Raw genomic sequence first — 10,840 nt, 5'->3', positions numbered from 1 at the left:
TAAAGGCAAAGAAAACAAACAGAACACAAAAGAGATATGGCTAATGCAATGATGTGTATCTTCTTTTGGAGTTCCACATTTCTCCCCTTAATTTTGGATAGTTGAACATTAAGACAACTAAAAAGGTTTACCTCAAAGGCTGAAAAGGATGCCAGTGTCTCAGAAAGCTCAGCCTCTCTCACTCAAGCCTGTTTTCATGAAACCAACAATCACATCAGGAGACAATCATTAAAAAGAAGAAAGTATGAGTCAGTTTGTGGTATAAATTTGCTGTCAAGTGAGCAATGAGAGCGCAAAGAGACTTCGGAAACGCTCATAACTTCTTGAAAGTATACATACTGCTGTTGCCTCACTCTGCTTGTAAATTGTAACTTAATCCTGAATAACCCAGTACCAGGGCTGCATTTTGAATTACTTATACTCAAGAGAGCCGAGTGACAACTGCAGTCTGCTCAGTAGCTCAAAGCCATATTCAGTGTTGTATATTAGATAAAAAGGCATCAAAATTAGCAGCCCACATTTAGATTCCAGGCAGGATTTTTCATTGACTGACTCTGAACTTGCGAGCCATGAACGTCTAATCAACCCCTTAGGTAGTCAATTTTTTATTACGGAAAAGAGATATACGTAGACGGATCCACTAAAACACAGCATTTAAGTAATGGCTACATGTATTCATTTGTTTGATTCACTTTTCAACCAGATATTTTTATTTTTATTCATAGAGTTCAGCCCTGCATTTTGAGAGGAAGCATTTGTTTCTAATTTCATTTCTGCCTTAAAATAATTTACTGTATTCTTCTTACACGACATTAACCTATGTGTTGGAGATGATAAGATTAAAGGAGGAAAAAAATATAAAATCTGACTCCCCCCTCAGGTCAAGAAAAGATTTGTGTGAGCTCATGCTGGAATTAGTCTAATAACGGGAAGCACTTAAGATCCATCAGTCTTGATAAAGTCTCTCCCGTTCTGTTTCGCCTGCAGCTCCAACTTCATGAATGTGTTTATGTGTGCCGGTCTCTTAATTCCCATAATATTTATTATATGTTTGCCACCGTTTGCCAGCGTTCAGCTTCGTTAACAAAGATACTGATGGGTTCTTTTATTTTTTCTGAAAAAGGGGCGGAGGTAAAACAACAGCGACACCTTCTGGATGAGGCTTTACTGCAACGCCAACAAACAACAGCATTATATTCACAAATGTATTATTATTATTTTTACTCAGGCATAAAAGCAACATCAAAAATAAAAATCAGAGCACATACATTACACACTGGCACACATTTTGCATTGCAAATTTAATGCCAGGTTATCCTGTGACAAAGGACATTTCTATTCCTTGCTGGCCTTGCATCTTTACGACGCCTTGTCAAAACAGAACTGTAGCAAATGAATGGTCATAAACCACATTAATATTTTGACATTTAAATCAATGAAAAATTGCACTTATGACTCCTTTAATGTAGCTTTTGAAGACTTGTTTCAGTACAGTTGTGTGTTTTTTTTAACAATCAAAAATATATATAAAACAAGTCCTTCACCGTCATCATACAGTGTAAGCTGGCTAATAATCAAAGACATGGACGCCGTATAAAATCTATCAAAATACAAGTTAACAATAATAATGTTCCTCATTTTTTTTTTGATAAATGTCTTATCTGAAGACATGGGTTGTGTAATGATGAAGCATGCAGCCTAAAAATGTCAAGAGTAAGTCCAACAGTTTTGCCACTGATGTGTCCACCTCCAAAACTTGGCTTTAAGCAGTTTAAGACGTTTCATCTCTCCACAAAGGATTTAGATCAAGTTTTGTGGTGGGATCAAGTCATTAGTCTCAGCCTCAGTCAAGATTTGATTCCAGACATTTTCCGAGCACTGAATTGTGCTCTATGACAGTCTTTTCTGCATGTTGGTCCAGTACGGCTCTTACAAAATAAATAAAAGACTCTCCAGGGACGCTCAAATGTCAGTCTCTTTTAGGCCATGACATTCTGCCAGATCGTAAAACTGATAACTGCTCTGCTCACATGAGTTGTAAATCCCCATGGAGACTGTGTCTACTGTATCAGTCCGGCCCATTCCAGGTGTGGTGCCTTTTCCTGTTCCTCCCTTGAATTTATTAGACAGATTGTTCACTTTTTCTTTGAACTGGAAGGACGACTTTTGCAGGGGTGGAAAAAGGGTCCATCGCTTGAAACCAAGCGAACATCCTTTCCTCTTCTGCACAAAGGCACTGCCGCAGGGCTCATGCACGGCGTACCCAGGTGTATAGTTTCCCCTCTGCTCCCTCGTCATGCCCTTCACCGCTGTCCGCCACCGCTGGTCATAGAAGCGACGCAGGACCCTCCGTTTTTTGTTACACTGGCATCTGAGGAGCCGAGTGAAGGCCCGCTGGAATTCTTTGCTGGAGCAGGGGTAGATCATTGGATTGATGCAGCTATTGAAGTATCCCAGCCAAAAGATCACCTTGAACACAGTTTCAGATGGTTTCAGTGCCGGGAAGAAGGAGCCTAGAAGGAGAGGGAGACATTAAGATTAAGAACAGACAAAGCTAAAATGTTTGCACAGTATCTTTATGTTACACTTAATTGTTAAATACCAGAAAATTATTTTTTGTAACACTAATTTACCTGGACTTCACTTGACTTAAGCAAGAAAAGATTATTAGAAGGAGCAAACTTTAAGAAGGATATTTCTTCCAGGTTTTGCCACTATTCTGAGAACATTCAACCATGTTTGTGTATTCTTTATGTGACCCGTTCCTCAGTAATTTCACTCATACATTCTACAAAAGGCATATTGTGCACAGTGTTACATGAGGTATTAATATTTTTCAAAACTTTTTATGAATACGCATCAATTACAAGCCTCAATGCACAAATCTTTCTTTATGATACCTGTGCTTGAGGAGAATGCAAATGTATATGTTTAGTACTGCCTAATGAAGTATTCATCTTTTTGAAGTAGATGTTTGCCATGCTTGTTGGTATCTGTTAATAAAAACTCAATATTAGCTAATGGTTTTTAAGGGATGGTAAGCTTTGGTGCTGTGGTTTGCACTGTCGCCTCAGAAAAACTCGCTTGAGTCACAGCTTGGGCGTTTATGTGAAGTTTTACATTTCTCCCATGTCCGTTTTCTTCATATAGGCTACTGTAGGCTACTGTGTAGAGAAGTTTTGTTTTACTTTTTGTTCTGCACCTATGGCAGATGCCATCTTGTCAGGAGCTGAGTTCAATCCTGGCTAAGTGAAAAATTGGCAAATAGATGGAATGAGCAAGCGTTGCGGTCAGTTGTAATACACCAATGGCGCTTTTGCACTAGTCTCACTTCTCCTCGGTTCTACCCGCCACGGCCCCATTTTGCGCTTTCGCACTAGGGCTGAGACGGGTAGAGCCGCTACAAGCCGATACTATTTCTGTAACCATTTCAGCGAGGTTCTATAGCGGGCTGATCAGGGACTATTTCTGACGTCACCACCCTCCACGCCTCTGATTGGTCGGGGGGCGGGACCAGCAGACGTTTGAATCAGGAAGCGGGAGTCAGAGCGAGAGCGACCCGCGGCTCGCTGCGATTTTATTATAAAGCGCAAAACGTCTGTTTGGTGATCCAACTCTGAGGTGCAGATGTTCATAAACCTGGTGACTGACGAGAGAATTAAAAAAGGGATGTAGACGGGCTGTTTAACTCTCAGCCACTCGCCGCTCCAGCTGATTTCTGATCAGCGCCGACATGAACAAAGCGGTTGCGCAATCGAGTACGTCACAGCAGCTTCACCCCAACCTGCCCACTTCTCCCCTGGCAGTGGAAAAACAAACGAGTAGAAGCGGGTAAAGGCGTGACGAGCCGAGTCGGGCCGAGTAAGTCCTAGTGCAAAAGTGCCACAAGCTTACCAAAGCTACCAAAACCTACCAAAAGCTAGATATCTTAGCTCAGCTTAGCTCATGCTAGCCTATGCTACTAACTGGTGTAACTTTAAATTCATTCTCATTTCAGATGTGGCCACGGCGAAACGACATCTGAAACGTGCCAGGGCCGTAACGAGGACGCTCTGACTGAGCTCTGCCATTGCAGCCATCCTGGGTGGATGACTTAGCTGGAGCGGCTGGCAGCAGCCGCAGCAGTTGGACTGCAGACTCGGCCTAACAAAAGTGATTCGGTTTCATCCCCTCCTGACTGCCGGTGGCAGCAAACAAAGTGGATATGTCTTCCCGCACTCCATGCAGGTGCTGTTTTTATGTACACAAAGTCACGCACGCGTTACAAATACTGCACGTAGACGACGTCCAGTCTGACAAAACCTTCTGCCATGGAGGAACCGAGTGACCTGCGTGACTGGCAGTCATCCAGGGACTCACAGAACCATAGTTACCTACGTAACTTCTGTTATGTTCCCTTAGCTCTTACTTCACAGCTCAGATGTCATGTTCTCCAAAAATGCTTTGCACAAAATAGCTAAAGAGATAACATCTAAACCACAATATTGACTCACTTTTGGAGCCAGCCCCCCCAAGGTCAATTAAAAAAACAGCCAATTTTTTCATTTGCATGCTGGTGAGAGTTAACCAAGCCAGATGAAGATCCCTGGCGTCAGCAGAGTAATCCAGCTTCCTAATACCATGCACATTAGGCCCACTGGCGAGTCTGATTTGACCACAGTCCGTTTACATGACTTTGTTTCTCTGTGGTATCTCTGGTGACCTTTGCAAAGAATACCCCGCCTCCTGCCCTTTTTTTCCCCTTTATTTTGTTTTACAGTCATAAAAGCCATTCAACAGAGTCTTTTCAAATTAATATCTTTCTTGCATGCAGCATTACACGTGGTAGTTTTCCTTAAGTGAGGTGTCCTCTGTTAAGCAAACTCTGCAAAGTTCCTTCGGAAAAGTTCCCACCTAATGAAGGGAAGATTTTGCCTCAGGGAAAATTCCTTTGCAATGGTTTGGCATACATGAAAACATTTCAGTTTTAAATTAACTTTGTTTTTTTTTTCAATGAAATGTTATGATATGTTATATTTGTGGGAATGTTGTCTTTTCCTCTTGCTTCCTAGTTCTCTTTGTATCTCCAGACTTTGGCTTTAACAAAACATTGTTCACAGAGACAGAAGCGGCAAACTCCTGCACTCACGTGAACTCTTGCCTTGGTTCAGAAGTCCAGTGTCATTTCAAGTCATCTAACACAATGTTGAGACCAGTGGCATGGCTTGTACTATATGCACTTCTCAAAGTAAGGGCTTCATGTTTTGTTGACATCAGCTACCAGCAACATATTGTGCATCAAAAACTGCAAAAAGGGGGGGGGAGGGATGTGCCATCTGTGGAATTAAAAAAAATAATGAAAAAATGTGGTTTTCTGTAGATTTACAGATGTCAAACATAGATCTTACCTTACTTTCACTGTTGATAATATATTCACCTAACCAATTTTAACACAGAACACTTAATTAAATCAATGAATTACTCTTTTCACCAAAATGGCATCACCTTAGAAGCACATGATGCACTACCTCCGATGCAGCTACAATTTCATAATAGCAAGTAATCTTTGTTCTTTTTTTATTTCATTTTTAATAAATGTGTCTTTTTTTCCCTTTTAGTTATTATTCTTTGTGAAATGTCGATGTATGTACGATGATTGCCCTTTCCATCCCTTTTTGACTGTGACTTTTTTTTTCTTCTCGCTTTTCCTCTCCCTTTGGCGTATAACCTAACACAGACTACAAAGCCAACACACTGAACCCCATCTGTGAGTCTGGGGACCTGTCAGTTTTCTCAGTGAATGCTTTATGACGGCTCTTTTGTGTGAGCAGACTGAATCTTGAACAGCCTCCGTTACGGAGCCAAAGGAAAGTATCTCCTGCACATTTAATCTTCTGTGTGAAGGTCATTGTCGAACTTGTCCTCATGTGGCCACCAGGTCTGCAATGTCATTAGTAAATACATCCAGTTTCACCTGTGTGACCGTCTGGCTACCCACATAGTGTAATTGTCAGCATGTAACTTAGTTCACCTAAAGCTGGACATATTACACTGCTTAGAAGATTATTTTAAATGCATATGGCTTAAAAGACTGTTTATTTATGAGGACTAACCATAATTAATAATCCTTGTTTTTCCTAATCTGTTGTTCCCAGTTGGCATCTAATGAAGGGGCAAATGATCCGATGCTGATTACTTCAAAGAAAATAGAAGTCCAATAAATGGCCGACTGATTAATTGGTCTACATCTGATACAAATCACTTTACTGAAAAACAAATGTGAATGACAATTCAAGCAACAGGACTAAAGCTGGCCACGACTTAGGTATGTGTGTTGATACACATAATAATGTGCTTTGATACATTTTGGTCAAGGGATGTCTCTATATTTTTCTTTTAGGATCAACTAGCAATCAGTTTACTGTCACTTTGTCTCTTTCTTTTATTTACCAGTAATGTGTAAGGTACTTCATACTTCTTCACAAACAACAGCAATATAGGGCATATCAGGAGAAAAAAGACATGAATTAAGATTACGAAAGTTAAAACAATAACATTTCATAAAAAAATTATACGATGTGAATGATGTAAATGTACAGTAATTCTATGCTATTAATCTCAATCTTATAGAAAACACTCTTTACGACTTGTGTGACTTTGCATTGGTTTGATTTATGCAGCCTCCCATCCTGAAATGCTTAATCTGCTCTTACAATGCTCTTGTTCTTTGCGTTTTACATAAAGACAGATGATACTATAAGACGCTTGCTTTATTCCATCAGTGTTTGGCTGGAAAACACACTCTTCTGGAGTCTTGTGCATTTGGATTGCATAAGGAAATGCTCTTATAAGGGCAGTCTCGTGGACCTCCAGATGAGTCAGACCATTGCGTCTGGATTTGCATCACCACAGAGGAAAGGCCCATTTGCCAGGAGATGTGCTAAACTTACTGCCTCTCAGTAAAAGATCAGTGGTTATCGATTGTCTTGGACCGACACCATCCATCTGTCAAAACGTGTAAAATGTCAAAGCATGCGTGAACGGGGCTAGCACTTCGCACTCCCCGATCAGTCATTGAGAGCTCATCCCTCAGAGATTAATCAACAGCACGTCATTGATCCTAGTGGGGACTTCATGTTCTGAAATACATCCTCAGAGGAGTTCAAAGTTCAGGACTGCATTCAACAGCATCTGTGGTTTCCACCAAGGAGCTTAAATTCTCAGGAGACCTACATGTTATTGGACTTTACCAATCAAATTAAAGAATATGCAAAACATATATATCAGACACTAGTTTAGTGTTTAGATGATCTGACTATATTCATCATCTCTGCCTTCAATTGGGAATCATCGTAAAAAAAGAAATTAACAATACTGTAAGATAACATCACACATATTTCTCTGAGATAATGATCCAATCTGACTGAGCCGCGTTTTGTTTCCTCCTTTGAATACTAATTTGTGTGTGTTTGTGTGTGTGTTCATACGTAAAAACCCAGGCGAACTTTCTAGCAAGCAGGCTGTAAAATATGCAATGTCAATTAATGTGATTGTTATGGAAACGTTGATGACATTTCTGTTGAAGATTAAATAAAAGAGCTTGGATTCCATTTTACAAACTGAAGAGTACTGTAATGTGTAGTGGCAAGTGATTAAAATTAGTTCTTGGAAGCTCATTCTGGTCTGTATTCATCTTTACTCACCCATGGAGTATATATCTCACACTTTTGCATGCAAATAAACGTGCCCTTCTCTTTCCCATTTAGTCAATGATGTGATTAGTAGCATCAGTTTCACGTCTCGCATCATTTCCTTCCCTGCAAGCTTTGTTCTAATGATTCAGTAAAATTAAAGATGCAACATGAATGAGGCTCACATTACTGCCGTCCCTGATAAGTTGCCATAGTCAAATTGATTATGTGAAATGCATGTAAAATGAAAATATGAGGGGACATTATTAGTGTGTTTTGTGTCTCCAGGTCGACTGAGGATACAATTTTCTCAGAGTACATGGATGTGCTTATATACTGTAAATGTGAATTTGATTTATGTATTGCTCTATGACCTTAACTAATTGTCATCTAAAAATGGCCTCTTTAACTTTCATTCTTCAACTATTTATTTACGGTGGAAACCCAAGAAAAAAGAAGAACAATAGCGTTGTTCCCAAAATCAAATGGTAAGTTGCTTTGTGACCTCCAAGTCGCATTCATAGCTAATTAGTTTGTGATCTTTCACAAATCTCTAAAACAAAAGTCTCCACAAATATTACAAATACTGTTGCAAATGCTGTTATTGTCAAAGGTCGCAGGACTTTTAATTATTTAGTAACAGGATACGAATACAAGTGGATTTTTCCTGCTTCTTAAAAATATATTTGCCATTTAAAGACTGAAGAAAGATGGAAATATTACAGGCATATGGATGAAGCCTCAGTCAACAGCCTTATTCTGATGGAAGTCCTTCAATGTTTAAGCATCATAACAGATTTTTTACTTTCACTGGCATCCTTCCAATATAAACAACAAATGAAATACAACAAATGCCATTCGCTGTTGCTTTGACATATAACCTCACAGTGCATGTTCTTGTAGTTAAATTAAACCCTCTTCAAATATGTCGCAATGATTTATCAGACTCGCACCTAAAGTAGAGGTCTACTCGGTTACTAAATCCAGCAGCATAAAAATAGACTATGTTTAATCAATTTGATTTAGTCAAATACATCAATAATTCACGATGTACCTTGATTATGGACATAGTTAAATCAGTTTTATGACTGAATCAAGAGCCCTAAAAGTATAGACGGGAAAACCTCTAGGCTAAGGGGAAAGGAATTTACAATGATGTATTCGTTTGATAAGGAACCTACAGAACAACAAACAGCATTCTAACAGCCTAAAAAAGGGGGTCACACTGGAGCGCATTTTAAGAGCCCAAATACATCTTTAAATCATGAACATACCCATTGGCAGAAAGAAGAAAAAGGGCAGCCAGCACAGAATGAACATCCCCACCACGATGGCGAGAGTTTTAGCAGCCTTTTTCTCCCGGGAGAACTTCATGAGGCGCACGGAGAGCGAGCTCCGGAACGGGTGGCTCTTGGAGCCGGCGGGGCGCGCGGCGGGACGCGCGCCCTCCAGCACGCTGCGGCAGTGGATGCGCAGCACAACTTCCACCGACTTGTTCCTCTCCCGCTTCACGCCCGCCTCCAGGCTCTTGGTAGTCCTGCGGGCCACCACGTACACGCGAAAGTACATGAAGAGAATGACCAGCAGCGGCAGGTAGAAGGAGAAGAGCGAGGAGAAGAGCGCGTATCCGGGCTCCTCCGTGATGCTGCACACGCTCTCGTCCACCGGCGGCGGCTCCTTCCACCCGAGCAGCGGCCCCACGGAGATCACCGTGGACGAGACCCACACCAGCACCAAAATATACACCGCCCTCTTCTCCGTCATGATACTGGGGTATTTGAGGCAGTATTTGACCCCGATGTAGCGGTCTATGGAGATGCTGCAGAGGCTGAGGATGGAGGCTGTGCAGCACAGAACATCCACAGCTGCCCAGATGTTGCAGAAAATCCGGCCGAACACCCAGCACCCGAGCACTTCTAAAGATGCGGAGAAGGGCAGCACGATAATGCTGAGCAGGAGGTCCGCTATGGCCAAGTTGACGATGAAAATATTGGTGACAGTCTGTAAGTGCTTATTGCACACCACAGACAGGATGACCAAGATATTCCCAACGATTGCCACGAGAATAAAGACGGAGAGAAAGATCCCGACCCCGACAACCTGCGAGTCCACCGTGAAGTTCTTGCATGGTGGATTCTTGCTGTCATTTGGAAATACGTGCTCCAGGGCAGATTCATTGAGCGCTTCGGCAAAATACAGCCCATAGTCGGTCTCGTTCCTCAGGTTTGTCATTTTGAAACGCCATATAGAGAACTTTAGAGCAAGTTTTCACAAGGAAGCGGAGTGACGGACATCATCTTCAGCGTCATCCTTCCAGCAGGACAACCAAGCTCCAGAATCAACGTTTTTGCCACAAGGGGGGATGATAAAAGTAGAATAAAAAAAAACAAAAAAAAAAACACAATGGTGTCCAAATGAGCTCACAATTAGAAACCCAATGTTTCAGAAGCAGTTAACTACTAAAAAATAGGCTGAAAGCCTGGCCTATAAAGTATATTTGTGAAAATAACAAATACATTTCTTCCATGCGATTGTTTCCCACTGGTGGCATGCTCTGCAACAACTCTGATCTAGAGTCAGAGCTACAGCAGGTCTGAACCAACAGCTCCACCCACACCACACACATTAACGCGCACAGTCTCCATTAGACAAGGTTTTTTTCTGTCTGTGGTCACGAATTCTACTCTGCTGCTTTCCATACCCTCAACAACCTTCGCCTATTTTTTTTTATAGACACTTAAAAAAAAATCCATCTATACATGATAATCTTGGCATGTGAAAAAATCTACAACAAAAGACAACCAAAATAAAAAAAGAAAGGGGAGAAAATGCCCATTTTTAATTTTTTTTTATGACCCCCAGGTTGCAAAGTTAGGACGGAGGGACATCAGTAAGGTCATCTTGACTGACCAGCATGCCTGAGCTGACCGCTGGTGTTTGCCCTCAGGCAAAGCTGTGAAGTTTCCCAGACATTGTGGCTGCCATCTCCAGTCCCAATGGTCCTAACACGGACAGGCCTGTCCAAACATCTAAGGAGCCTGGAGGAGAGGAATGGTCAACAGGCAGAGTCACTGAGATGACAAACAAGCCTTCGGTCCAAAAGTTTGTTCAGTGGAGCAGCTCTGTTTGTTGTGACACTTATCTGCAGCGTAACGTATTGAAATATGATG

The 10,840-nt window shown here is 41.4% G+C and overlaps 1 protein-coding gene across 1 annotated transcript; it reads right to left on the bottom strand.

The window, feature by feature from the left end:
• Positions 1 to 1,038: 1,038 nt before the first annotated feature.
• On the bottom strand, positions 1,039 to 10,248 carry adra1d (adrenoceptor alpha 1D). Its single transcript, XM_061741505.1, has 2 exons — positions 8,945 to 10,248; positions 1,039 to 2,513 (listed from the first exon to the last, which is right to left on the bottom strand). The coding sequence occupies exons 1-2, from the start codon at positions 9,900 to 9,902 to the stop codon at positions 1,963 to 1,965; spliced, it is 1,509 nt and encodes a 502-aa protein (XP_061597489.1). The 5' UTR covers positions 9,903 to 10,248; the 3' UTR covers positions 1,039 to 1,962.
• Between the last annotated feature and the right edge of the window lie 592 nt (positions 10,249 to 10,840).

This window comes from Cololabis saira, chromosome 1, assembly GCF_033807715.1.
Source record: "Cololabis saira isolate AMF1-May2022 chromosome 1, fColSai1.1, whole genome shotgun sequence".
Classification (NCBI taxonomy): Eukaryota; Metazoa; Chordata; class Actinopteri; order Beloniformes; family Belonidae; genus Cololabis; species Cololabis saira.
This window is presented reverse-complemented; position numbering and strand designations above follow the sequence as displayed.

Bases quoted from the DNA above. Each gene is read 5' to 3' on its own strand.
- adra1d (XM_061741505.1), bottom strand. From the start codon at position 9,902: ATGACAAACCTGAGGAACGAGACCGACTATGGGCTGTATTTTGCCGAA. The intron at 2,514-8,944 runs GTATGTTCATGA...CTCTCCTTCTAG, and splicing joins TTTCTTCTTTCTGCCAATGG to GCTCCTTCTTCCCGGCACTG.